Here is a 27,910-nt window from a genome sequence, read left to right on the forward strand (position 1 = left end):
TCAATCTGCGTGGCCAATCAGCATTGGAGTGCCTTAAGCCTGCTCTTTCCCTGTATCCAAATGCCCAATTATGCCTGCTGGTAGGCAACTTCTTGCAGCAGTTGCAGGGTGTTCGTCCGTTAAAATGTATCGCAGCTAAAGTAGTTCGAAAGCATCAACTCCCCTGTGAATGTTTACCTGTGACGCTTCTCTCTATGGTTTTGCAACACTAGTTCGTTTCGATAGCTAGAATTGAATTGTTTTTCCTGTTTGACGTCTACATTAATTGTTCCGAAATTTTTCGTATTGTTACGGGATGTCATCCGTTTGCATCAAATAACAACCTTGGCTTGTGGATTAATAAAATGAGTTAATAACTTATTATCTGGTGTTTTAGATCTATTTCTTGTATTTAGCACTTGGTCTTCAAATTTTTTCACAAATCTCTTAGTCGAAATTACATGCCATGAAAATCCTATAAATACTGTTATTACATAATAAGATTTCAGAAAAACCGCCTAACTAAAGTTAAATTCTGTTGTTTCACCAGGTGGCAGATCGATATTTCAGTTTTCAGAGTCTTGTCTTCGGTAGTTTGGGCAGGGGTATGGAGAGAGTGTTTACAACTTGACAGGGAAAAATTAATGTGAACATTATTGCCTTAAAGGACACAGTAATTAAAAATAATTTTGGTAAAATACCTTGCAACAGAAATTATTAAATTGCTTCAGAAGACATAGGTTGTGAGGTTGCATTATTGGATTAGACCATCAGCATGCAGTAAGAATCTTTAGCCAAAGATTGTGCGATATTTTACAAAAGAATAGTTAACTTATCATCCGATCTCCGTTGTTTAACTTTTTTAATTGTTTTGAAATTTGTTGAAGTAACGAACGACGTGTCATACTGTCATGTGATGTCTGTGATGTGACTGTACAACTTACTTAAGATTCAAAACTGATTACTAGATGTCGCCAGTGTCGCCCTTGTTGTTCTTACATCGTGAAACGCGGTGAAATGGGCGAAACAAATTTTTGCTAATTTATACTTTAAAATACCGAATTTAACTTCATATCTAGTGTAGGTTTAGCTTGACCTAGTTTTCAGATTTTTATGGTATTCTAACTTATTTCTTCAAATTCTAGATGTGACATACTGTCAGTCATTCCAACAAGTTGACTAGTAGCGTTTGTCAATTTCCATCCATTATAGAACCTCATGCTGTAAAACGCCTAAAACTCATGTTTGAAGCCCACACATAGGTGATTACTCGAGATAAGGTATTTCCCCATGACTGCTACCAGACCATTACAATTTAGATTTTCTTATAGCATAGGTATCCTTGCACATGAACCATTGGATCTTATTTTCTGAATCTTGCTATTTTGGTGGCGTACCCTGCAACAGCCAACAGCATGTTTGTTGTTATACTACGGTTTAGGAGGCAACCCAGCTAAGAGTTAGGTAGAGTTATATTTCTTATAGGTAATTTTGTGTAAATTTGTAAATGACATTGATAATATCCTTGTCCCATTGCTGCTTAGAGTTTCAGTGACATGAAGATTGTGAAGTGAATAACCTGCCATGTGTATGTACATGTACCAGATCTGTACATAAAAACAAATATGTACAGATATATAATAGGAAACAATTTTATTTTTTAAATCCATGTAGCCAATAATAATTTTATTCTTTCCAACAGATGTGCAATCACCAATGTTATGAATTTCGTTTTGGGGTCAATGGAGTTGGTGGTGGTTGCCGTTACTGGCCTTTTGCGACGTCTTGATATCAGTTTGGTTTCAACTTCAGGCAACCGTTGAAGAGTTCGTACGGGTTTGGCAAGACAATCCAGTTCAGTTGCCGGCTAGGCTATGTGCTGGAAGACCCCCAAATGTCTGCGCTGACCTGCGCCGATGATGGACAATGGGACGAGCAGGAGATTCCAGTTTGTGAACCCATTCGCTGCTCAGATGTCCAGGTGCCAAAACATGGAACTGTCAGCGGAACGAGCTCAATTCTTGACAGCCGGATTACTTTCAGCTGCCAGGAAGGATATCAACTGAATGGGGAGGAGCAAATCACTTGCAGGCCAGACGGCACTTGGTCCCATCCAGCACAGTCTGTGTGACTCGTTCGTGTGGCGATCCTCCGAATATCGACAATGGATTTGCCGTCGTCTGAGGCACAGGAGTCGGTGATCCGATTTCCTACTCCTATCAGACCGGACATCGCCTTTCTGGTACGCAAATGAAATGAAATTAATTATTCTAATTTTAAGCTGCTGTAAATTTGACTTTGTTTCAATTTTCTGATGTTTAGTAGTCGAATCTAGAACATGTTTGAGTAACGGTCGGTGGTCGGGAGAAGATCCTGCCTGTGATCCGGTCGTTTGTGCAGTACCGGAAGCCCCGGGACATGGATCCTGGACAGTAGGTGGTTTCGTTCCGGGCTCCACCATTCGTTTCCAATGCAAACCGGGTTTTACTCTGGTTGGTTCGGCCACTGTAACGTGTCTGACGGACAAATCGTGGAGCGATCGCCCACCGAGTTGCCAGCAGATTACTTGTCGGCCTTTGAGAGATGTCTCTGGCCAATGACATCGCTCTGCTCCGTTTCGTACAGCCGGCCAGACGCCGGCCTCATATCGACGTCGTCTGCATGCCTCATCCGGGCCAAGTCTCCAAGACGGAAGGAACGCGCTGCGTCGTCACCGGTTGGGGACGCAAATTGGAGGGTAATTTGGGTCTTATTTTTTGAATAATGACGTCAGTTAATGATTGCAATTTTTGAAATTGCCGCTTTGAGAGACAAAAAAAGAAAATAATGGCGCGAATTTTGAAATGATCGCAGATGGAACTCATTCGGTGATCCTGAAGGAGTTCAAGGTGTCTTTGTGGGACGACGCCAAGTGTCAGGCGGCGTTATAGACCCAATTTGGGCCCAATTTCGTCCTGCCATCCACGTCCATCTGCGCCGGCGCAGAAGGCAGAGACGCTTGTGATGTAAGACTTAAAATTTTCTCTTGCTAATTAAGTAATTATTTATATTATATGTTGGCAATTTGTCAAAAGTTGTACATCATTTATTTCATTTCTTCTTCTATTTTTTCTGGGTGTCTGCTGACGGGTCGTAGGGAGACGGAGGAGGTCCTCTCGTCTGCGAAAAAGAAGGTCAGTGGTTCCAGGTTGGTGTCGTCAGTTTCGGCATCGGCTGTGGGCGGACCAATTTGCCAGGCGTCTACACTCGACTCTCGGCTTTCGACGGATGGATCCACGAAACCATCCGCAGTTTCAAGACCCTCTCCGGTTAAAAACAAGATCAAATAAAAGCAAGAAATGTTGATAATTCTAAGGATAAAAACAAAAAACAACAAAAAATGGAACGAACTACGATTGATATTAAAATTATAGAGTAAATTGAGAGGGAAAGAGATGACATGCAACGACGAGTCGTGAAAACGTTCTGAATTCAAGTGCAATCCATCCATCCACTTTTGTTCGAATTGGGGTCGATATCATTTCACCTGGAAAATTGGAAGGAGGTTAACATTTTTACTTTGAAATTATTATTATTACCATCCCCGTTTCCCCCATCGTGAAAGCGAATCTGTGCGGCCAATTAGTTTTTTTTTTCCTCTCGAGAAAACGCAAATAAATTTAATTAGGAACGGTGTTTTTCTGATGAGGCATTTACACTCCCAGCTAAGTGGGAAAAAAAGGGAAACGAAAATACATTTTTGTCAAGACACGGGAAATGCTGAAGAGGCGCAGGGCGCAAAGCTGCAAGTTGGACAAGTGCGTGTTTTTTATCAAAATATTTTGTTTTGCATTTATCTTATTTTTTTAAGATGACGAGACCTATATTAAATATCATAGCGTACGAATTTCATGGGGGAAAAAAATGACGACTGCGTTCTGTTTCGTTTACACACCGGCAAAACGAGATTTTTGTAATCACAAGATTTTTATCTAATTCCATTTCCATCCCACATTTTTTTTCGTTGATTTTCATTTTCTCTTTTTTTATGTTTTTACCGGATTTTTTTTTGGTCAAATCACCCCCCCCCCCCCCAATTGCCATTTTTTCTATATTGAAAATTCACCACAAATTATTATTTGTTTTTAAATAACACGAAACGTGTTTCCTCGGGTTGCTGATATGTGCGTGCGTGAACAATGTTTTTTTTTTGGGTGCTGCGCTTCCATATTTCTTTATTTTTCACCCCTCCTCTCGTCTTGTCTTTATAATTTCCATCCAATTCGAATTGCATTGTATAACTTGGAATGACACACACAATTTCAAATTGTGTGATTCTAGTCTAGATTATGTAAAACTTGCGCACAACCTATTCATTGTATCGATTGTATGCAAGTTTTACATAATCTAGACTAGAATCATCTGATGCTGATATTCGAGCAAGGAAAAACTTGTTGAGTGAGAGTTTGTAGTTTGGAGGATAGTGAGTTATGTCGCTTGGTTGATGAGGTTGATCCGTTGATGGTCTTAGGATCTTGTCCTTTAGTTTCAATCGTTGGTTGTGCCTATTGGCCCCCGAATTTCGGAGGCCCCGGGATAGGGATGCCGCTAGGGGGACCCGGGGATAAGGACGCGCCTCACAACAGTCTTTTGTTTCTGATTTGACTGGCTGTCCAGCTATTTTAAATTAAGTAAAACTTCTTTTTTTTTTTCTTAAATTAATGACGTTTAGCTTGTTTGATGGAAGTTCGGTATTTAGCGCCGTTCCCAGAAAACGTTGCAACCAAACGGACTCCATTTTATAGTACACAAATGTGGCGTGTAAAATGCTATGTTGCCTTTGCCCCCGAAATCCGGGGGCCAATAGATTTTTCCCAATGAATAAAAAGGTGAAAAATTGCTTGAAATGCTGTTCAACTTATACATCACAACTGAAAGTGGTACTGATATCACAGTCTGTGCTGATATTATAAAGCTAAATAGGCTGCTACAAACACATAAAAGCTCAATACTTTAACAACAGTTAATAACTATTAACTATGATACTTAAAATAGCACAAAACAATTAACTTACTCGACAACGAACGTGCACCATTTTTAATTCGACTCGGCTGCTTGCCGCCATAACACGTTCTACAGCATTAACAGTAACGACATCTAACTCGGTAATCCATAACCAGACATTCCCACCACATTCTATCTAAAAATACTTGGTCTGTTGGAAATGTTGAGTCGATTAATTTTTGGTAGTGGTCTAAAAAGCATTGTTATGCAAGGAGTGGAAAATATCGCCCGTAAAAATCAGCAGCAATGCGCAAACTATTCAAAATCTAAAATCTTCCGTCGCAGTAGATATGTATTTTCAACATACGTTTCCGCGATCAAGTGTGACGAAAGCTATAAAACTCTTCAAAGGGAAAATAACCCGATGACATGTACAGTTAATATCAAACATGAATATAATGGTGACATATTGAAGGACATCATTATACCAAAAATGTCGGTCGCACATGCATCATTTTCATACATTGGCTTTGAATGAGTCTTTCTCAGCGCGCAAGGATTTCATCGTCTCAATAGGATCGGTTTGTTTAGCATGACTTTGAACAGAGGGTTCGTGAACCCGCATGAATGGATTGAACTCCTTTTCTTCGCTCAATAGAGAAGGAACAGTAGGTTGCGATTTTTCCCGTTGCTCTCGGGCCCAAGATATACGTTTGGAAATGAATTCATTATTGGGTTCTACATGAAGTCCAAAAGCTAGATTTTGCAAAGAGTATTCATGACCACAGTAAACACGAGTAGCATCAGGAAGAGCGCCAAGGACATTGATCAATGCATGATACATTTGATCAGCCGTTCCTTCGAAAAACCTACCACATCCTCCTTGAAAGAGAGTATCACCTATAATATCGAAGAAACAATATTGAAAATATTTACTCATTTAACCACCAGAATATTTTCAAAGTTTTACTCACCAGTGAATACTGCTGATTGTCCATTGACACTGCTTGAGGGAAGGTAGTAACAAATATGCCCAGAAGTGTGGCATGGTGTGAATAGACATTGAATTTCTAGGTTTCCAACCTGAAGTTTATCTCCATGAGAAACTTTTTTATTCAACGCTCCAATACGATTATCTCCACCATATACTGCAAGCCCAGGAACAAGTTTTACTAATTCTTCATTGCCACCTGCATGATCCCTGTCATTAAAAACAAAATACCACACATTTAAATTAAAAAATTACTATACTAATGAGTAATGATATAACAAACCAATGATGATGAGTAGTAAGAACAGTGGTCAATTTCACATTTTCCTGATTTACAATTTCAACCACTTTGCTAGGGTTTACTGGGTCTACAATTGCAGCTTCATTTGAGCTCTCATCCACCAACTATAGTTTGAGTATGAAATGTATTTTACATGTGATAAGCCGAATCCAAAAAGTTTGCATACCAAATACATGTAGTTATCTTGCAAAGCTGGAATGATATGGACTTTCATCTTTGAGTCAATACAAGTTTTGAGCTGGCTGTGACTTCTTGAACCAAGGGCTCTCCAAGCAGAAACTACAAAGAATAATTTTTAAGAAAATGTTCAATTTGTTGAAAATAATTTTCAAATAAAAACTGTAGACGTACAGCGAAAATATGCCGCAGTCAACGCTTGCAAACACGATTCAGGTAGAAGACGAACTAGAGTATTCATCTGTTTTTTTGTTTTTGAGCCACTTGCCGATAGCTCTTACTCACAGAGCAGTCGACAGACAGTGTTAACACGTTAAATACTGAAATTGCGCTTGATTGATTAGGCCTAATGATTATCAGTTTTGAATCAAACTCTAATATTCAAGATATCATGCAGAACAGTTATAATAAAATAAAAAGGTAACAAAATTACTGAAGACAGAAACAAATAAACAATACAAAATTTGGTTCTTTTGATTTTGTTCGTCAATTTTGGCAATGGGGCAAAATGAATAGCAGACGATACAACAGCAAACAAGAACAATCTCTTCAAACTTTCAAACTAAACAAAAAGATTGTGCTATGGATTTCGAAAAGACACGACAGTTGATACTTCAAACTGAAGCTGCTGCCCAAGAGATTTTTATCACCAGAGACGAGATAGTAGCATTGGATTTCAAGCGCCAAAAAACACGGGAAGCTTTTCGGGCTTTGAAAAATGGCTTGGAACCTAGTGAAAAGGCATGGGTGTCGATTGGAAATATATTTGTAAAAATAAGGACGTCCAAGGCGCAAAACTTGTTGGAACGAGGTATTTAAAATTAGCATTTAAATTTCAACAAAATTAATTCAAATTGTCGCCTTTCTCCTGCAGAGTTAAAAGAAGTTGATCAAGAGATATCTGAACATCGCAACAAGCTTAAAGAACAAGTGAAACATTTGAGAGATCTTGAAGGGAAACCAGAACTGAAAGGGTTTGATTTAAAACCAATATCTAAAGAAGCTGAGATTATAATGCAAGCACTTTCTAAGTGAAGTCTGAATATCATCAATAAATTATTTTCTGTGATTAATAATTTCTCTTATATCCTCTGAGTTTTCCTCTCCATTTTGGTTACCTTGTTCGAGATATAATGTTGATGACACATTTTGAATTAGGCATAATTGAGACACCATGTCAGGATCCAAATAATTCATGAACTTTGGAACAGTTGCTTTCATCCCATTCAAAGTTTGGAGGGCTTCATTGTGCATTTGGTGATCAACATAAAGTTGGAAAATAGCAGAGTAAACATTTCCTGGTTTCAAGATGCCTAAATCCATGCTAGATGATTGTAAGATACTTTCAAACTGAGAAATTCCTTGAAGGTTTGTGGCAGACATTTTTCTGATGTTAATGAACTGCTCCAGAAAAGCCATTTTCATATAAAGTGCTTTAGATCTTGTTGATTGACTACTTTCAGGAGTTTTGGACATTATTTTGTGCGCTTCTTTCAATGCGTTCATTGCGTTGTCGTAGTTTTGGTATTCATCAACCTCGGCCTAATAATAAGAACACATTGTCGTATCTATTTAGTTTTTAGATAAATAATAAGTTAATAACCAATAATTAATTTACAAACCTGTGCACAGGCTTCATAAAAGCCGACAAGGAGATCAGGCGATCTAGCTTTCGTGTAGAAGGTCACAATGTGTTTGACGTACTCCGGGTGGGAGCGCCAGTCGAGGGTTTGTAAATAGTTTCCAGCAAGTATATAAATATCAGGCTGCCTAGACACGTTTGCGAAGAAGACAATTCGATCTGTATCGCCTGATTTTAAGAGAGCTTTCATCGCTTGATACTAGATGCAAATTTCCCATTAGTTAAAGAGTTCAAACAACAAAATAAAAACCAAAGATGAATTACTTTATCTCCTGCTTGAGTAAACTTTTTGGCCGCTAACTGGTAGTCACCCTGGCGTTGAGCAACTTCAGCTAGTTGAGTTAGCAATCGGCTGTTATTTTCCCCATTTACGAGTTGATCGGCCAACACTTCTGTCAACGTGACATTGTATTTCAAACACATGTCAACTGCATCGGAATTCTGTAAAATAAATTCCCTTTCAGACTTAGATTCAGACGTAGAAAAAATATCGAGATTCCAATCTTACCTTTCCTGCCATTGCTAGTAAATCTACAGCTGCATCATAATGGCGATGACTTGCTAAATAATCAGCACAACGTTGCAGTGATGCAGGATTTGAGTTTTTGTCCAAACGTCGAGCTAATTCTAATACAGCTTCATGCTGTTCCGTTCTTTGAAGGGCGCAAGAAAAATAAGCCAAACATTCACTTGTTATACATTTCATGCAAGATATTACCTAGAAGCCAAATCGAGGGCGGTATCAAGAAGTCCAGCTTTACTGTACAGCATGACTGCTCGGTCGAATCTCGGTTGGCGATCGCTGTTAGCCGATGAACCTTCAAAATAACGTGCAGCTTCAATCATTTCTTCTTGTTCGCCCAGCATGGCGTATCGGTACAGCTGGTCATCCAGTTCGTGTTCCTATTTACAAAGAAAAAAGTCAAGTGTGCTTTCTCTCAAAAGGGGAATGATATGAATACTACATACTTTGCATAGACGGACAGCGTTACCGTAGGCGGCTGCCTGGCCAAAAAACTTCAAAGCCTCGGGAATGTTATCGTTAGCCTCGTGTTGCCGGGCGACGTGGAAGCAAGCTGCGCGGTCTTGGCTCTGTTCAGCCAACTCGGTCGCTCGATTCAAATCGCCCAAATAGCAATGAAGTCGCACAAGTGAAAGGTAGTCTCCAGCCCTGGCGTAGTGTTCTAGCGCCGTATCCATCTCTCCGCTGCTTTCCAGAAACTGAGCCCACCAACGAAGTCGTTCTCTACCGAGCAAACAACAATAGCCTGATTAAAAACCCCGTCACTTTACGAGAAACAAAAATTTAGAAAATGTACGGGTCTTGACTGGAAGTGCAATAATTCTGAAGGGCGGTTGTATCTTCGAATAGCATTCGTGGGACATCAAAATGATGGGTTTGACACTTTTCGTACATTTGGAGCGCTAACGTAGTATTTCCTACAAATAGAAAATCAATTATTTTTGAAGTGCTATAACCTAATCATGGCAGCTAATCAAGAAAAAGATTAACAAGATACGTACCTTCGCCTTCGAGATGACGAGCGTACTCGTAGTAAGTCCGTTTCAAGTTGATTCGATCTTTAGTGTGGGCCAATTGCAGCGCTTCGTCCCATCGGTTAGAAGCCTGGTACATTCGGCTAAGAAGGTCGTAGCATAAAGATTGCTCGCACATCGCTTCCGCATCTTTCTGTAAAAAATAATATGACATCATTCAATTGTTGGGTTGAATAAAAGAAAGTTAACTCAACCACTTACTATCATGCCCAACTGGACGGCAAGAACAGCTGTAATTGCATCCACTTGGCCTAAATATTTCTCCTGGGCAGATCGAACCGCCGCAGCTGCCCTGGCGTTGCCTAATTTCCCCAAGCAAATTAGGCCGACGTCCGGTCGCCTCAATTGGACGCAGCTGCGAGCTAAGCTTTCCCATATTTTCGGACTGTATTCAAAAATGTCGTTAGCCATGTATTTTTAAAAATGCTAACAGTCAAGTTACTTAGCAAAAGATCGCACAGCCTGATAGGCTTGCTCCACACGCCCACGTCTTAGGTGACAGCTGAATGATAACAATGCGTCGCGGGCTGCCTTATCACGGTGATCGTTCAGACTGGCCAAACTGTCTAGCAACCGCAAATGAATTTTCGTCGCTTCATCCACAATGGCGTAGTGAGGAAGTCGGACGCCAATGAGGTCGGTTGTCATGGGGACCACGTCTTGAACCAGAAGCTCTTCCTGTTCAGTTGGAACTAAAAGCGAAACCAAACAGCTGTTCTCTTTGCCTGCGATTTGGCAAACAACAATCCGGGGTTCATCTTCATCCCAGTAATGAACTTGGAGAACGCCTTGCTCCTCTGGCCATTCGGCGGCTACGTTAAAGGATTCGACCAAATTCATTGTGGTTCTCCACACGAACAATTTGGTTAGTCCTTCATCTGCCTGTCATTCCAAATTTAATTTGTTTTTAACACTTTCGTAAATAAATAAATGGTTTACGTACATTGACTGTAAATGAGATGCAAGAGCCATCAATGTTGGTTTTCACGGAACGGAATCGCTCAAAACCAGCAACATTCGCTGTTACGTTTTTCGTGCTTATGTGTAGCTTTGGATCACTAAAATTCAAAATAATAGTTTATGTACAAGCGAAAGGATCTAACAATGAGTAAATTAAGCTACATACCTAGTAGTCACGTCCCACAGCTTGACGTAGCCACTGGTCGATGATGCGCACAAGAAGTTACCGAAGAGATCCAACGTTACGGGAGATCCTTCCGAGTCCATAAAGGATAGCGGGGGGCACACTACAGATCCTTGAAAATTCCGCATTTGGATCAACGGACCCTCTAGACAGAAACACGCTGTTTTGTGAAGCCGCACCATCAAGCATTCGCATTCAAAACTTCCTATAACGTTCAAATAGAATAATTTCGCAATGAAAGTCGAATATAAGAGACAAACACTTACCAATTGCAAAAGGTTTTTCGTTGGTGGTACCTACTCCCATCTGGTAAACAGCCACTTTTCCCTCTCCCCACACTAAAAGGTGATTCTCACACAAGTCTATTCCGGAAATTCTTATTGGTAAATCCAGCTGAACAGAATTTGTTTGTCTTTGGACGGATACTACAGATGACGAAAGTTGAACGACACCAATCTAGACAAATCCAATTGTTATTTTAGATTTTTAACCTTTTTCTTATTGCAAAATACGGTAATTTACTTCGTTCCTGAAAGCGACTGATGGTTGCTGCTGGACAATTTGATAAAGGCTAGATCCATTATGTACAAAGAGATATTTTGCTCCCCAGACGGAATGTTCGATAGAACCACCAGACAGGCCAACCAGACCGATGAAATGCCAATCATCTTCGGGAGTGTGAATGTCGTTACGATTATTGTTGTCTCGCCAAAAGACGATGCCACCCAAATTAGTCGCAGCGGACAGGAGAGCGTGGGTTTTATCGGGCAGGTAGGCAAGTGTGGTGAAATGTTCCGCTCCAGAGTGAAGAGTAAGCTCAGCTACATCAGGCAGTGGCAAGAGGAAAGTATCGTTGCTTTGGCAGTTCCACAAACGGATTGTCAGATCGCCACCGGTCAGAGCAAGCATATTTTTATTCAACCACGTCAGTTGAATTAATTGAGATTTCCCGCTTATTTTTACCTGAGAGAAGAAACAGAATTGATTTATTCAGAGGTTTAAAAAATAAGTAAACGCACTGTTTATGTACCGTGTTTAGAAGTTCAATGACTTTAGTTCCGTCCTTCAATTTATTTTTTCTGAAAACAGAAAGAAGTCCACCAGAAGTTAAAACACAAAGAGAATCTTCATGGTTGACAATATTTTGAATGGCCTTTTCCATTCGAACAACTTCTGTACATGTTGGGCCATCTTGAACAGCATGATAGATAGCACCTGAATTACATCATTTTTGATAAAAAACATGTCAGATAAATGAGGTTAAAAATTTTAACTGAAATTCTCACCAGAGGAGCTTCCAATGAAACTCTCCCAAGGTGGTGCAGGCAATCTAAAGCAAGTCAGTTGAGAAGGTGTGTCTTTTATATCATGTTCAGTTATCTTTTGGAAATGGTTATCTTTGGAATGATTCCAGACTGTTAGAATACCATTCTGTGGTTACGAGGAATTGGAGAGAAAAATGAAAATCAGTCTAAATGTCATTATAACCATTATACTTTTTCATATATTCATTACGCTATTAAGGCTTAAAAGCTGATTTTCATTTGCCCAACAGAGAAACCGAACTGGTTGTTTTTGAACAGTTGGAACTTTTATCTCCTTCAAAATTTTTGTATCCAGGATGAGGGTGTAAATTTCCCCAATATCTGAACCAACAGTGACGACAGCAAGAGTAGGATGCCATTTGATCGATATAAGTTTAGAAGGGCTTTTCCAAGGACAGCCATGTAAAAGAGCACTCTAAAATTCCATCATAACACACAAAATTTATAGTAGATTACATAAATTTGAACCATATTGTATTTCTCACCTCCTGGAATATGTACAGCTGGTTGTCGTCAGTTATGACAGCCGTGTAATTCAACGTCGAATGAGAAACGAGGTCTTCCAAAACTTTTCCATCGAGGTGAACTAACAATCTTTCTACAAAAATTGTCATTTTAGATTTCTTTACCAAATTACAACCAAACGGTTGCGAAAAACGTCACGAGATTCAAATATTCTAGTCCATACATTGTGTTTTCAGGAAAACATACTGTGTTTCCATGGAAACCCAATCCAGATGGCAACGTCGCAAAACACACCCCTGAATCCTGAAATTCAAAAAACGAGAAAAGGAAAAAAGGCAAAACAGATGCGATTCAGTCACTATTTATTATTCAATAGGTAAAAAGACCTTGTTGAGAAACGAGACCGACGTCTATATGTTATGTAAGAAAAATAACTAAAACAATACAGTGGCAATCTAGTGTGTTTTGTTTTAATACAAACGACTGATAGAAATAACGCACATTCAAGAGGCTGAATAGATCGGCTTCAAACACGACACACTCAGCCCCTAAATTCGTTTTTGACATCTCGTCAGAAGTTAGGTTCCCCCCATATGACACAATTTAGCAACAACGGCAACAACATAGGCACCAAAGGTATATATATAACATCGACGTAATAATTATATAAGAAAAGGGAGAGAGAGAGAGGGGGGGGATGAGGAAAGCGTGACTACATGTGTATACATGTCATGCTTTGCTGTGTTAATAGGAGCACAGTGTAGATGAATTCCAACGTGGGAGATATTACATGAGACACATTATTGTAGGAATTGTAATGAAACAGCACACACACAAGTCATTCGGTAGATAGTGGAAGACACTCTACAGCTATATGATATAGTATCAAACTCAAATGCTTAAGACACGTACACAGCGACACATGAAACGAAGAGGGTGGCAAAATGGGAGGATATGATTTGAATCGGTACGAATCACCCGACCGCATTCTTATTTTGACCGACTTGGAAACTTGCAGATTTCGATTATCGAAAGATCATAATCCCAACAACTCGTAGTTTTTTTGTTTTTTTTTCACCTTCAATCCACAACAACAGCAACAACAAGAGGATAGACCAAACACTGTACAAAGCACGGGAAGGTGGGGGGAGGGGAGGGGTTTGTCAGAGATGAAGAGAATGAAAATTTAACACCGATATATAAAAATCTCAAATCGAAATACGATTTACCCGCACCATGACGCTACTACAGTGCCACACAATTTTGTTTAACTTGTTTCTGTTGGCGTGTGAAGGAAATGAAAATGAATCACCAGGAAAATCGAAAAGAAAACAAACAATCCGTAAGCCATGATAAAAAAAAAAGAATTGACGTGATGATGACAGCGAAAAGAATTGGTTTCGCTTTGGTTAAGAACCAAAACGACACATTGAACAGCACGGTAAATAATTAACCCCGAGAGACACAATTACAAAAAAAAAATATTACACTCATCAATTTAATTATTTGCTTTGCATATAGTTGGCGTTTGAAGGAAAAAAAAACTGGTGGAATAAATCCATCGTGTGTGCGAGCGGTTCATTGTATACAGAGTGCGGAGGATATGGATTGGTGTTGACGTGCCGGTCAGAAAACCTTTTTTTTTTTGTAACTTGGTCGAGATAGATTCTCATGTGTATAGCTGATTTGTGTACGTGTTATTTTCCTGTTTTACTCCATTCTCCATCTCTACTCTTCGCGAATCAAAAAGCAGGATACAGTAAAAAAAAGGGAAGTCGTACGGGCGACATCCGTCGATCATGCCGACAGCTCCATACGATCCAGTGATTCCGGACTGAGCGATTCGTCCTCTTCGGACGGTTGGTAGTTGCGATCCTGCGACAGGTCGGCGCCGCCCTGGTGGTGGTGGTGATGGTCATCCGGATGGGTTTCGAAATGGCCGATCAGATGAGTGTGAGACTGATTGGCGGAAGCGTGAGAGCTGCTAAGTAGAGGATCTCCTCTGGTCGCCTGGTTGAAATCATCTTCCATAAAGTCGTCCAGTGACGAGAATTCGCAAGCGACAGCCAGGCCACTTCCGCCGATCTCCGGAATCAAGTCGGGGACCTTGATCATTTCAAATTTGATTTTAGTCATAAATAAATTCAATTGTGAAATATGTTTATACTTTTCGGAATGAGTTGTCGTCACGGGGCTCCGTCTTGATGTAAGGCGGAGTGGATGGCGTTAACGGGGCCGACGTCAGGTGCGGATCGGTCCAGGTTCCTTCCGAATCGGAAGCCGGAAGCGGCAGTCCGTGCGTTTTGGCTTGGAGTTCCAGCTGCTGGATCCGGAGCAGTAGCCGCCTGTTTTGCAATTCCAGCTGCCTCTGTCGGGCCTCGTTTTGGGCCAGACGGTCGCGGTCATGTCTCAGCCGGCGGATGTAATCCACCGAGGCTTTGAGGATGCCTCCCTTGTTCTGGCGGACGTCGCGGAAGCAGTCGTAGTACCTGCACATATCACTATAATCTTTTAAATACTAGGAAGAACTTTGCGACGAACGACTTAGTGCTACAGCAAGTCCCCCGATCATCAATCAAAATTGTTCTGAACAATCAATTTTTTATCAAATTCAATTAAACCAATCACATTGATATGAAAGGCCATAATAAGTGAATGATCGAGCCACTTGAATAATTGATAAAACATGATATTGATTCTCATTTGAAATGGAAATGAACGTACGGGTCGTTACTCTTCGGTAGCAGAGTGCCCAGCTCCTTGATCCGGTCATTGATGTTGAACCTGCGCCTCCGCTCAACTGTTTAAAACAAACAAAAAAAAAATAACAATTAAGACCTTTTCGGTTGATTGTTTTCCGGCTACTGGTTTCTTTTTTGTTCCATCATTTACAAGGGAAGAAACAAACTGATAATAAATAATGGATATGGACAGTACGGCGGCACACAAGCGCCGGAAGTGCGGCGCAGCAGTTACGACTTTTAATGTCTCTATCTTCTTCTTCATTTTTTTGTTGTTGTTTTACATCTTAATTTATTTGATCATTTTTATGGTTTTATGGATGAGAGCGCTATGGGAGGGATTATAGAAGGTTCAAAAGGTTGCGTCAATATAATCACGGCGGTCCTGGTTCATTTTTTGGAGTAGTTTCAGGGAGTCCGAACAGGTTCGAACGGGATGCCAACTAACGAGGCAATCAAACGGCGGACAGACAATTTCAGACGACGGCCGTGATGTCAAACGAGAGATCTGGAGATGAGCGGGTCGGTTAGAATAATATGTTTGGCCACACAATCGACAACGGATCTTCACGGTGGACAATAAGAGAAAAACAAATGACGAATCAAGGTGAATTGTATCATGATTAGAATAGTATGATAATAATTCAGTTGGCCGCGATCTGCTTATATAACCAAAAAGTGGATTCCGCGCTGGCTGAATCAAAGAGTGGGAAGGGGGGATAGAAGAAAGCCAAGTCGATTGTTTGTTATTTGTGGCTGTCCATTGCAGAGATTGAGACGAAGAGTCTTAAGAGGCAATCGTCTATTGACGATGAGCCAAACAAACAACTGATTAAGATCCCAATGTTGAAATGGAGAACAACAACTCGGTCCTTATTATTGACTCAAGAAAGAAAAACAGGGCCTGCAACTAATTCACGCGGTTCATCTGTTCGATATTATACAAGCGACGGCATGGTAAAACCCCACAAGTCCGTCAGAGTAAACGAAGTGACGTTCAACGGGAATCCAACGGTCGTTTCCCGTAGCAACCAACCATGGTTCGACAGCTCGAGACGAAAAACAATCTGATAAATATGAGTGCTGCCCACCCATGGCAAGTTGATTGACAAATATTCTTATCTTGATGAGTCGATGCAAGTGTGGCGACTTTACATAACCCAAAGATCAACATATTTGTTTCGTCGTCTTCCCCTTGGACAAAGACCAACAACTGTTGGAACGCTCTCTCTCGGGCCAGCACACGAAATCGAAACATTCCAATACGAGACAAACGGGACACACACGGTACACTGATTGCCGATTATCTCTGCGCAAGTGAGAGCAGGGAACTAGTAGGTGACCTAGAAAAATTGTGGTAGACATACAAGAACTTAAAAAGGTTCGTTTTCGATGCTTACTCATGTTGTGATTATCTTTCTTCTGGCGATCTTTGGCTAGCGCACGTAAGTCGACTACTCCGCCGGTCGAATCACCGGCTAGCGAGGCCGACAGCCCGCCGCCGCCGGCCCCAAATTCCGTACCGGAGCCGCTGAGATCCAAGTCGACGAAAACCGAGTCGATGGATCCGCGGTGGTGGTGATGGTGGTGGTGATTGCCGTTGGAGAGATGCGAGCTGCTCCGCAACGGATGGTGGCAAGGCGACGAGGTCGGCGACGTCATCGGAGAAGTTAGCGACGAAGGTGGTCCCGAGGTCAATCCCGATCCCGATCCTTTCAATCCTGCTAGTTGGTAGTTTAGCCAATCAAATACACGAAAAGAAGAAACGAAATTCAAAATCGGAAGAGAAGCAAAGAGATTAAATTCTAGAGTCTACGTCACAGGTAAAATACACATTCACCTGTGTTATCAGCTCATAGTTCCTGATTGTTAATCAAAATTCGAATAGAATCAATATTTTTGAAACAATTTTTTTTTTTTTTTCTCTTCCACACGACATGACAATTGAACATTCCCTGGTCTCTCATAATTTATCTCTTACCAGCAGTGAAGGCTCCGGTGATGATGGGCACGTAATCCACGTTATCGCTAACGGATGTCGTCGTACCCTTGCCGGGCGGCGTGCTGCTGCTGGTGTTGCCGGACGTTAGCTGTTTGGTGCTGCCTGGCAGCTCGAGCGCTGTCGGCAGTGGAACGTGATCCATGTGGTGATGTAACGTTGAGCTCAAAGTCAAAAAGTGTTCCATCAAACTGCCCGAATCGCTCACCTAGATCCAGCGACGAGACAAAAAAATAAAACAACAAACAACACAAGACATTGAATAAGATGAAATTGACATAACGGAACTTTTGTTAATCTAAGATTCCATTTTGTTTTTGTTGTTTTTATCCGAGAAAATCAATTTCACCTCGGGCGGAAGAGTTTGGTGTTGGTGATGTTCAGATGTGGCGTCCATGACTCGATTGCGATCAGCCTCTTCCAGACCTGCTTCCAGATTCAATATGTCTTCCAAGAAATCGTCCGCCTATTTTATTTTATGTTTGATCGAATCAAACAAAAGAAAATCGGGTCAATAAAATATCAACAACAAAAACTGGTTCAACGACTATAGAGAATAAATCAATATTAATAAAAAAAAATACTAGAAATTAGAAAATAACCAGAAAACCAAGAAATCCCGAAATGGATTTGGTGTGTGCGGGTTTCTTGGTAATGGCAAACAGGATCTTACGAGACACATTCTAACTTATTTTCTCTCTTTTCTACCTGGTGGACGCTGAAGGTATTCATGTCTAAATAAGTCGGCATGATGGTCGTTAAGCCCGCCAAACTTTTTTCAGGAAGGCAAGCAACAACAACAACAACAACAACAACTGGATGGCAACCAAATTTGTTTCCAGTTGGCGGGTGTTTGGCCGACAGGTTTTCCCTTTTGCTCGGAAAAAAGTTTCGAGATTTTGTTTCGATCCCGCGTAAGCACTCTCTCGTTTCTTCTCGGGAAATATCTTCAACGGGGGGTCACGACCCGTTTGACCAGTTCCACTCAAAATCACTACCAACACTTCCAGTCACGGCAATTGTTTCTTTTCAAAGCGGTTGACAATTACGCGCTTTGAAGAGGTCTACTAGTGGGTGACGACCTGGTTGAGAAAAGGTGCGTGTGTGCGGGTAGCCACAGCTCAATAAGAAGATTTGGACTCGCTGAACCCTTAGGAAAACACTTCCGAATAAAGAAAAAGAAACCGCCCAGTGTGTGTGGGAATTTGGAATTAAGGGGATTACGGCGCGCACTTGCGGTGGTGGTTGCTGCGAGCACAGGAATATTCAATCGCACCGATAGTTATCTTTGTTAGACTATCTTCTTTTTTGATTTAAAAAATTGTTTTTTTCACTTGTTGTCTATCTCGACTTGTTGGTTCGGTCTCGAATGAGACTTTTTCTTTGGGGAGCGGAGATGTTTAACAGAAAAACGGAAAAAACAATCGACAGCAAAAGAACGACCGACGCTTCCCGGCCGAGTATCCACCCACATCTGGGGGGATTTCGGAGATTGGTACGATTAAGTGTAAACAAGGATCCACAATGGAAAAAAAAAAACTACTAATAGAACGACACAAGAATCAAGTATTAACAAGTAACTATCTCGACCACCCCACCCCTACCTCTCTCCTTGTGGGTGGGTTTTTATTTTATTTCATTTTTTTAGTCCGGGAACTTTGGTTTGGATGAGAACCATCCGGATTCAACTCACGAAGGATGAAAAAGGGGGCATGTACACTACCTATTAGACCCCCACAGGTAAAAGAAGAAGAAAAAACAAAACAAAACAAAAAAAACAGTAGAATCAAATTCTAATAAGCTCGTTTCTCATTTTCTACGAAATCCAAGCCACAAAAGAGGATGAACCGCAATCAAATGCCGGAGGAAAAAAAAAAGGGTGGGGGGAATAAAATTATAGAAAAATTGACATTCTGGACGGGAGATGGTTCGTAAAATCTTGTGACTGGCACGCGACTTGGGACAAGACTGGCATCGTGAAATAGGATCGGGAAAAAAAAATTTGTTTTCACATTTCGTTAATTCTTGATTTGGGTGGAATTTATTCAGTCCCTTTCTAGAGTGGCTGGCATTTCTCTAAGTGTCACATTATCTTTGATTCCATCATTACTTTTTTTGTTTTTTTAATTCGTGATTGGATACTCAATTATTTAAGCGGCGGATTCCATTAGGAGAATGGAATCGATCCACATAGAAGCAAACTGATGGATGATGACGATAACAGTTGAATTTTTCGTTTTGTTTTCTATTTTCTACCCGATAAATCTCAAAGGAAAAAATAAAACACGACTGCAATGAGGTCGTCGATCCGGTTCTTGAGATTCTAACTCTTTCGGTGCAGTTTCAACCCCACGATGACAGAGACCGAGCACACTTTTTGATTATTGCTTTGGCCGGTCATGTTCCCCAGGCTCCAACTTTTTTTGTTGCAGCGCATTTGCGTTTCGTTTTCTTTTTTTTTTTTAGCCATCGACAATTTCTTTCTTTGGAATTTCACCCGAAATGTAAAAATATTCAGAAGAAAAAGAATTAGAAGAATTAGAAACCAGTTTGGGTGTGGCGAATGTTGTTGGAAAAAATGTACACCCGTTGGCTAACTTGTAGGTTAATATTTTTTGCCGTTATCGCGCAGACTTTTCTCGTCGAAAAAGAGAAAGAGGGGAGTCTAACAAAATGACGATGCAGAAAAATAGAGACACTTCTTTTACGGCTCGTGCCATATTTCGTCATTTTCATTCGGCAAAGATGACGGCAATATTATAAGCGGCCCAAACTCGAAATGTTAGATCGCACGCGCGCGCGCCGGCAGACGATTATAAGACCAAAGTCGATTGAAATTTTTTTCGGGAGAACAAATAACCGAACCGGCTCGAGTGGGATCCCGTTTTCCTTTTCCATCCCAATGGAGAATCATCAGCGAGTCGGCTCACTCGCCATCACCGACATATTTTTCACAACAGAAATTGATTTGGTGAGTAGCGCGTCGATTGAATGCCCAACGAATCGCACGAGCCACTCATATTGTCAATTCAAACCGGCGCCAGCGGTTAGCGCAGAGAGAAATACCAATAAGCAGATGTATGTGTAACCTACTCTGGATCATTTGGCATTTTCCATTCGTTCTTCCAATTACTTAAGACGCGGTTAGAAAAAAATGCGCCGCATTTAAAAACGAAACGCAATCCCGCAGCTGCGTCAATCCAAGGTGCGAGACCCACTCTGTGTGCCGTTCGTACACGATACCTTGAGAATTCAATTCGACAAGAGTTTTCTTCATGATTAAATTTTGGTTTTTGTATTTTGATGAGAAGGGATTTTCCCCGCTGGACATAAAAATGATTCGGCCATGGAAAAACAACAAGAAAAAGGACGGGTCAGAGAGTCTCTGTTAAGTTGTCTACCTGTGTTACGTAGAGGATTGAGGGGTAGACGGCCAGCAACGAGACGGCGGCTGAGGAATAACTTTGCCGACGACCAATCCGGCATCGTCCATTAACCCAACACACAGAAAAGTGAATTCAAAGAAAAAGCGGCCGATATCAATTCTCCGATTCTTCGTTATTCCTCCAACTGTCGTCGTTTTGGGGTCAAGAAGGGAAATGTCAAAACCAGTCACTGTTTTAACGACCGCGAGACACACACAACCTGTTAGCTGCTACCTCCTATAGGTTCCGTGTGTCTGGCACTGGTCGGGACAGCGGCACACCAACTTATTGCTACCGGCGCAACGTATACTCGGTCAAATTTCCACATCATCACGAAGTCCGCCGGCGGTCTTTCTCTTGTTTAGATTTGTGTTTTTTTTTTTTTTTACTCAGTCCCAAACGCTCGGCTCCAAGGTTCTGAGATCGTCGGCGGGGGCATGGAACAACATTACATCAATAGGTACCAGCGTACACCAGCCACCAAAGATTAGGCAGGGACGACGTAAAAAAAAAAAAAACGAAATAAAACGCTGTATACGTACAGTTATCGCGCAAGCATTCGACTGACGACAACGACGACGGCCATTTGATTATCTTTTGTTCGTTTTTGAAATTTTATTGGTGGCATTCGACCGTCATACATAGTTCTAAAGATTTGGTAAGTAAGTAAGTAACTGGGTACAACTGAAAATTGTCGAGCGTCAAAAAAGTCATTCCCGATTTACCGCGATTTACTATACGGCGGCTAATGGCACTGACGAGTAAAGCCAGACAAAGTTCTTACGCGGAGCGCACAGTTATTACGTCGTACACGACAGGGTCGTGGAGAAAATTCTCTCTTATCTCGGGAATCGATCGTGATTTAGCATTCGGCGCGAGTCGAGGTAACAGAGCAAAGGTAGTCTCGAACGCTGGAAACCAGTTTCATCCCGCAGCTCAGACTTTTTTATTCTCTCTTCTGTTCTGTTCTTTTCTTTTTTTATTATTATTATTATTTCTAATTTACTAGATTATATTCGGTTAAGGCTATCAGTCAAAACATCCACGACTTGCTCTGTCGCTGTAGCCGAATCGTGTATAGTATAACTTCAATCAAACAATAATACAATTAAGTCCAGAAAGAAAAGAAAAAGATCTCAAATGAAAAACCAAAAGGAGGAAAACCGGTTCAAGTGGAATTGTAGTTTCCTGACACGACAAACAACAACAAAAGTTACTAGGTGATAACTAAAAGCTCCCAAGAAAGAACTCGAATTCAAACAACGCCAGAAAATGTCGTTTGGCTTTTAATGTTTTCTTTCGTATTAGGAAACGACAACGATAATTGATTCCGATTTTTTCTACCTAACAACAAACTGTCAACTCGTCAATCTAATTCTACGCGTGTTTTGTTGTAGCTGGGCCCTTCTCGAACGCCGGAATTACACGACACTCTCTCTCTCTCTCTATTGTGAGTAGTACCGAAATTTATGAATTTCCACAGCCGTGACGGAACGTGCTTTACCTGAATAGGAATAACTATAAAATCAATCAATCAATTCTATATGTAGAAATACGATTGAATATGTTGAAATCAATAATACGAGTCGCTCAACGAATTACAAACAGATTCCGATTACGTTTAGCATCAAGTAAAAAAAAAAATTGAGGTCGTCTGCGCGTGAAGAATCGTCAGAACATAAAGAAAACGACCGTTGCACACAATTCCACGCCATAAATCTATTCTATAGAAAGGTTTCCTTTTATTATTATTATTATTATTATTATTATTTTTTTTCACCCAGGGCGTATTATCCGCCCGGCTTAGCAACCACTCTGAGATTAGGAAGCCCTAATACTGATGATATTATACGCATTGCATTATATCTATATCGCCCACGAAAATGTTTTTCCCGGGCTTTTTTGACAAGGTCCATATTTTTTATTCAAACATACCAACGGATGAGGTGGACGTCAAGTAAAACCTCAAAATCCGGCTCTGACTGGTTGATATTCTAGTAATCCAATTGATGTGAATCAGCATTTTTGTTACTGAATTTAATTTTTTTTTTTTTACAATCATCTTTGTGCGTGCCAGTGACGACTATGTGCTAAGCACCAGAGACGGCCAATGGTCGTCGAGATTTTTTTGTGTTATCTGATCTAAGTAGTTTCTCTCTCCTACGATGTGCAGTGACGGAATGACGCTTAAATTTCATCACCGGGGCGCCGGATTGCCCCAAGGCTAAAAATCTTAAGATAATCATTTGTTCGGTCGTTTGTTAATTATCAGGAAAGGCGAGATTAAATTGAAAAAAAAAAAGAATTCAAAATATGCAGCGTCAGTTCAAATTTTGTTTTCCCCCCAAGCCGGATGGAATTCGGAAAAGGGAGACTGAATGAAATCAAAGTGAAAAAATATGTCAAGTAAGAGAGTGAAACTGAGGGGGGAGTATAGTCGATCTGTGCTAATTGATACACACAAGGACTTGCTGCGCACACTGGGCTATGTGTGCACACCCACTTATATTCCCGGTTCATCTCTCCATTTCTCTTCTTTTTCTTCTTGTGAATCGGCACTTGGTAAATTGCCGAGTTGGCAAGATGACCTCAGAGAGTGTCGATAAGAGACCGAAAGAATATTGTATCGCCCAGAAAAAAAGAAGATGAAGAAGAAGAAGAGAAAATCAGATCAAATTTGTAGTACCATGGAAGACGACGAAGGGAAAGAGAAGAGGGCGTGTTTCTCTCTTCCTTCCGCTGGCTGGCTGGCTGGTTATATTGAGCTGGAGTGTGTCAATCACCGGCCCCTTTGAAATCAAGTTCAAACCTCACTATCGAATATGTAGGGGAGGAGAACCTGCTTATTACCATAGATTTTCCACTGGCCACTACGGGATTATTTTCGATAATAATAAAAATAAAAAAACAATTCCATTTGCCTAGAAACGAGAAACGTGGCCCTTGCGGCGTCGTCTTGATTTCTACCGGCTTTCTACCGTCATCACCGTTTCACTCCCGCCCTCTCTCTCTTGCTCCGGCCAGCCATCCGATCCGTGAGTAGAGGGCACGCAGTACACACACACACACTGTACACCTAGTCTAGAAGCCGGTGACGTTGATCGAATAGCGCAGCCCGCAGGGTTACCAACAATCAACAACAACAGCAACAACAATAACAGCACACACAAAAAATGAGCTCTCTAATACACGATTCACCGGAATTTCGCCGGGATAAGTATTTTCACAGAAATGCAGAGTACAGAGCCGCCGCTAGCTTTGAGATTGTTTTTGTTTTTGTTTTCAACTTTGGCTTGTTGTTTGGTAAATAAATACGCGTATAATAAAATGATGATTGACTTTTGCGTCGTTATTACGATTACGAAAAGTTTCCTTTCAAAAATGATTGTCGGCTTCTGTCAATAATGACACTGCGGGTCAACCGAATGGTAATCGGATAGATATCATCACGATAATTCTAATTTGAATGCAAACGACGCAGTGAAACAAAAAGAAATTACATTTTTGAATTAGTGTCGGCGAATGTGTCTAGAAAGTTATACTAGACTTTAATGAGTTTACGTTTGAAAAAATGCTAATTATTCAACAACAGCAGCAACAACAAAAAAAAGAGAGAAATAGAAGAATTATAAATAATAATCGACTTACGAATTTTTGGTTTTGTTTTGAAAGAAATAAGTAACGGGTTCCCGGCACTTTGGAATGTGTCCACTAACTCCCGAACGGGAAAAATCTTCTTTTGTTTTTGTGTGTCTCTCTGAACGCCAGAACTTGAGCAAAATTAAATTCTCATCTTTTTTCCTTTTTTTGAATTTGGCGCGTTGATTTTTTGCACTTCTCTTGGGGGATTGGTTCGAATTTCCAACGATTTTTTCCAAAACAAAAAAGAAACTCGTTGAAATCAAACAAAAATGTTACAGATTGGTTTAGCCGGACGCCATGTTTCGCCAACGAGCTCCGGCTATGAACTGCGGGTCGCTCTCAACAACGACGGCGGCAACAACAACAACAACAACACCTCCAGCTAAAGAACGGGGGCACGAAATGACGATCAGAAACCGTTTTTTTTCTTCCTTTTTCTTTCCTTCTCCCTTCTTCTTCTTCTTCTTCCAGACGAGCAGACATGCAAAGAGACCACAATGAAGAACCCGAATGAAGGAGAAGAAGAAGAATGAACAAGAACCGGCAAAGTTTGTTGTTTTTTATTTTATTATTCAACTACTAGAAAAACCCAGAAGAATTTTTCCTATTTGTTTTTTCTTTTATCACTGGAGAGAGAAAACCCGTTTTTTTCACTGTGTCTCCTCCCTTTCTTCCGCCAAGTCTACACTCACCAGCACCCTCTACCCTGACCGACGATACTGCCTTTTCATTTCGTCTGTTTCAACAACCCAAAAATGTTCCGTCCAAGAAAGATGGGTCTCCTTATCGGGCGGAGCAGGTCCAATCGACCAGTTCGATACACACAAGGAGATAGACAGCAGAAAACCAAACGAGATATCGACAGACACACACACACACACACACACACACTGTGTCTATATAGTAGCTTATACGTATTTCGTATACCTATTCAAATTGCGAGTCATGATTGTGAGTTATCTCTGGGCTGGCAACTTTGCTTGCCCCATTTTCTTGATTTAGTGGGGAGTCTCTTAATCAAAAAAAATATCCTGCAGGGCCACCAGGAAATGGTGAGAGACGTCTTCCTTCTAGAACTTATCTAACGTATTAATAAGGAATACGCGGACCCAGTTATAATAATTTTGTTTCATAATTGTTACGGATTTCTTCAATCTGGCGGGGGGGGGGGAGCAAAAGGCAAATGAGCTGGGGGGAAATTCAAACGGTCGTTCGTGAGTCGCAATCAATTGACCAGAGTTCAACATTGACACTCACGCCACAGTGACACGGCAAAAATCCATTGGCCCGTTTTGATCACAACCCAAAATAAAAGCAAATAAAGAAGCCAATGATCACATAATAGAATAAACTTCCAAAGAGATAAAAAAGAAATGGGGGAAAATCGATGAAAAAGATTCTTACATCATGGTGATGCGACTGAAGAATTAAAATGTCGTGTCCCGTTGGCGAGAGAGAAATTGATAATTAATCCTTGGATCAAAAACCAAAAACGAGGATTTTTTGGTTTTCCCCTTTTTCTGAATGACAGACACTTCTCACACACACACACGCACACACACGGTTGGGCACAGAGGAACGAAAATGGTCCACGTCGTTCGACTTCTGACGTCGTCGGTTGAGTGGCAAACGGTCGGGTCGCGGATGTTCTCGTTTCAGTCGCAGGAAGAGCCGAGGCAGAACACAAGAGAAAGAGGACCCTGGTTCACTTGTATTCTTTTGGCTTCTTGGCTTTTAAGAGATGGCGGCAATCAAAAAACGGAGAAAAGTCTTATTCTTTCCCTTCGCTTAAACACGACTGATCAAATTAGATACGAAAGGACACACGGCACTGCGAACGGCACAAGCCCACAGAGAGGCATATCCGGAATGATGGAAAAGAAACAAGAAACAAAAAAAAAAAACCCCTCCAAAAACAAAAGCCTTGAATAACAATAAAAACTAAAAAATCTTGGAAGGACGACGCCACTGACGGCGCCGACGAGCACCGTCAACCTCACACGCTCAACTTTTGTTCGTGTCCGCGTCCGAGTCTCAATCAATACCAAAAGCGAGCAATGGAAGCACCCTCTCTATACTTGCGGGCATTATATAGCGTCGTCGTCGTCGTCGCTCTCATCCATCGGAATCGCAAATATAGGAGGGGCCACGCCGACGCTATTCCGCCGACGTCTTGACTTGCGCAATGCCAATCCGACGGAGGGGAAGCAATAGGGGGGAGAAAAAGACAAGAAAATAATCTCCTTTTACGCCGTGGAGAGGGGGAAACGAATCCGCACATTCATCATTGCGACGGATCAATTTGAGCTCAACTCGATCCGGCAGTAAAAGAAAAATTCTTTTAGATATTAAGAGTAAGGAGGGGAGGGGGGGGGGCGGGAATTTTTCCATAACAATTGCATTACTTCCTCATTAATGTCAGAAATCTCTCTCAAACGGAAATGAACGCTAAATTAAAGCTAGGCGGAAGAAGAAGAAAAGCAGGATGTCGGTTTTGGGTTTGGATGGATATTTGACTTTACCTCGGCGTCGGTCGGAGCTGCTGACGAGGAGGGATGCTGGTGGGTCAGGGGGATGACGAATCCGCCGGGCGGGGCGGAATTGACCGCGGTGATGGGTCGCTGATCCAGCGGACACGAATCGGACCCTTGTTGTTGATGTCCCTGCTGGAGGAATTCGCGCACCTGGCGCTTCCGCGATTCGATGACGTGGTAGAGTGTCGGATTCTCCAGCCGGGTGCGCACCGTCAAAACTTGCGGCGGAACCGACACGGGTTCCATCACGGTCGGCTGTTGCTGAGGCGGGACGATGATGGGAATCCCCAGTTTCTCAGAAGGGCAACTGGCCGCCCTTCCGGCGGATTGGTGGAGTTTGATTAGTTCGCGCTCGCGACGCTCCTGCTGCTCGAGCTGTTGTCGCTGGAGTTGCTGTTTCAATTGGGTCCGCGACGGTTGGGTCGTCGGGGACGAGCGCGGATGCGGCGGGCGTCCTGTGACCCGATCCGGCTGTAGCGGATAAGGTGGCGGTGGTTGCTTGATTGTTTCCTGAATCGCCGATTGAATATTGCCAGGCTGCTGTTCCCAAATGAATGGATCACTTTCGAGGATCATTGCCAATTCGTCGTCGATGCCAGGGCCTTTGGTCCTGTGGCACGTGGAAGTGCCCGGACTGGATTGGACTGACGACAGGGGGCTCGGCGACGGTGTTTGGAACGGCGTTGCATAAGGGCTGACGTAGGGCGAATGGTAAGGCGTTTGGTAAGGCGTCAGTCCGCCAGGATAGGGCGGAGGAGGAGCCTGACGTGGACTAAGGTAGTTGCTGGACTGGTAGATTCCGCCTTGACCGGATATGGCGTTGGGCCCGGACATGGTCACCGTGATGCTGGTATCTGATCGAGCACCAGCACAAGTGTAGTTGGGCTGTTCCAGTAACAAACTGCACCCGATGGCACTTAGATCCATGAATTTAGTCTCGTCGACGTTCAATTCCGCTTTGACTGACATGGTCGTCCGAGCGGAATCCGAGCCTTCCCGCCAGCC

General features: G+C 41.8%; 4 protein-coding genes and 3 long non-coding RNA genes across 9 annotated transcripts; 4 read left to right on the forward strand and 3 right to left on the reverse strand.

Annotated features, from left to right (window-relative positions):
- Positions 1-165: 165 nt before the first annotated feature.
- LOC124315806 lies at positions 166-18,182 on the forward strand. Its single transcript, XR_006911701.1, has 3 exons — positions 166-247; positions 6,731-6,735; positions 18,169-18,182. It is a non-coding gene; the product is annotated as an uncharacterized LOC124315806 (long non-coding RNA).
- On the forward strand, positions 2,570-3,875 carry LOC124315709. Its single transcript, XR_006911583.1, has 3 exons — positions 2,570-2,716; positions 2,833-2,984; positions 3,116-3,875. It is a non-coding gene; the product is annotated as an uncharacterized LOC124315709 (long non-coding RNA).
- LOC124315496 (hydroxyacylglutathione hydrolase, mitochondrial-like) lies at positions 5,297-6,745 on the reverse strand. Its single transcript, XM_046781213.1, has 5 exons — positions 6,606-6,745; positions 6,421-6,533; positions 6,237-6,358; positions 5,937-6,163; positions 5,297-5,862 (listed from the first exon to the last, which is right to left on the reverse strand). Exons 1-5 carry the CDS (start codon positions 6,670-6,672, stop codon positions 5,480-5,482), a joined length of 912 nt encoding a protein of 303 aa, XP_046637169.1. The 5' UTR covers positions 6,673-6,745; the 3' UTR covers positions 5,297-5,479.
- Positions 6,791-7,504, forward strand: LOC124315663 (p53 and DNA damage-regulated protein 1-like). Its single transcript, XM_046781471.1, has 2 exons — positions 6,791-7,242; positions 7,306-7,504. The coding sequence occupies exons 1-2, from the start codon at positions 7,014-7,016 to the stop codon at positions 7,464-7,466; spliced, it is 390 nt and encodes a 129-aa protein (XP_046637427.1). The 5' UTR covers positions 6,791-7,013; the 3' UTR covers positions 7,467-7,504.
- On the reverse strand, positions 7,088-12,793 carry LOC124315104 (intraflagellar transport protein 140 homolog). Its single transcript, XM_046780497.1, has 18 exons — positions 12,585-12,793; positions 12,290-12,514; positions 12,061-12,205; positions 11,805-11,989; positions 11,297-11,737; positions 11,041-11,230; positions 10,757-10,979; positions 10,574-10,688; positions 10,073-10,512; positions 9,832-10,015; positions 9,598-9,763; positions 9,393-9,513; positions 9,043-9,319; positions 8,792-8,976; positions 8,582-8,726; positions 8,338-8,514; positions 8,054-8,272; positions 7,088-7,973 (listed from the first exon to the last, which is right to left on the reverse strand). The coding sequence occupies exons 1-18, from the start codon at positions 12,711-12,713 to the stop codon at positions 7,488-7,490; spliced, it is 4,053 nt and encodes a 1,350-aa protein (XP_046636453.1). The 5' UTR covers positions 12,714-12,793; the 3' UTR covers positions 7,088-7,487.
- On the reverse strand, positions 13,651-27,886 carry LOC124315158 (basic-leucine zipper transcription factor A-like). Of its 3 annotated transcripts, none has more exons than XM_046780624.1 (7): positions 26,894-27,886; positions 17,654-17,770; positions 17,287-17,512; positions 16,706-17,026; positions 15,289-15,364; positions 14,732-15,065; positions 13,651-14,670 (listed from the first exon to the last, which is right to left on the reverse strand). In XM_046780624.1, exons 1-7 carry the CDS (start codon positions 27,872-27,874, stop codon positions 14,362-14,364), a joined length of 2,364 nt encoding a protein of 787 aa, XP_046636580.1. In that variant the 5' UTR covers positions 27,875-27,886; the 3' UTR covers positions 13,651-14,361. The 3 variants fall into 3 exon arrangements, with proteins under 3 accessions (XP_046636580.1, XP_046636581.1, XP_046636579.1); XM_046780625.1 differs by having other exon boundaries at positions 14,732-15,053; positions 16,706-17,029; XM_046780623.1 differs by having other exon boundaries at positions 16,706-17,029.
- On the forward strand, positions 21,528-22,601 carry LOC124315795. The gene is made up of 3 exons (XR_006911687.1): positions 21,528-21,613; positions 21,755-21,949; positions 22,038-22,601. It is a non-coding gene; the product is annotated as an uncharacterized LOC124315795 (long non-coding RNA).
- Positions 27,887-27,910: the final 24 nt, after the last annotated feature.

Source organism: Daphnia pulicaria, chromosome 11 (genome assembly GCF_021234035.1).
Source record: "Daphnia pulicaria isolate SC F1-1A chromosome 11, SC_F0-13Bv2, whole genome shotgun sequence".
Lineage (NCBI taxonomy): Eukaryota > Metazoa > Arthropoda > Branchiopoda > Diplostraca > Daphniidae > Daphnia > Daphnia pulicaria.

Coding starts and splice junctions, on each gene's coding strand:
- LOC124315496 (XM_046781213.1), bottom strand. CDS start 6,672: ATGAATACTCTAGTTCGTCTTCTACCTGAATCGTGTTTGCAAGCGTTG. Junction 6,359..6,420: donor AAGATAACTACATGTATTTG/GTATGCAAACTT, acceptor CTCAAACTATAG/TTGGTGGATGAGAGCTCAAA. Junction 5,863..5,936: donor ACAATCAGCAGTATTCACTG/GTGAGTAAAACT, acceptor TCGATATTATAG/GTGATACTCTCTTTCAAGGA.
- LOC124315663 (XM_046781471.1), top strand. CDS start 7,014: ATGGATTTCGAAAAGACACGACAGTTGATACTTCAAACTGAAGCTGCT. Junction 7,243..7,305: donor GCAAAACTTGTTGGAACGAG/GTATTTAAAATT, acceptor TTTCTCCTGCAG/AGTTAAAAGAAGTTGATCAA.
- LOC124315104 (XM_046780497.1), bottom strand. CDS start 12,713: ATGACAATTTTTGTAGAAAGATTGTTAGTTCACCTCGATGGAAAAGTT. Junction 11,990..12,060: donor TTTCATTGGAAGCTCCTCTG/GTGAGAATTTCA, acceptor GATGTAATTCAG/GTGCTATCTATCATGCTGTT. Junction 10,980..11,040: donor CGAAAAACCTTTTGCAATTG/GTAAGTGTTTGT, acceptor TGAACGTTATAG/GAAGTTTTGAATGCGAATGC.
- LOC124315158 (XM_046780623.1), bottom strand. CDS start 27,874: ATGTCAGTCAAAGCGGAATTGAACGTCGACGAGACTAAATTCATGGAT. Junction 17,030..17,286: donor CACCGGAGCCTTCACTGCTG/GTAAGAGATAAA, acceptor ACTACCAACTAG/CAGGATTGAAAGGATCGGGA. Junction 14,671..14,731: donor ACGACAACTCATTCCGAAAA/GTATAAACATAT, acceptor GAAATGATCAAG/GTCCCCGACTTGATTCCGGA.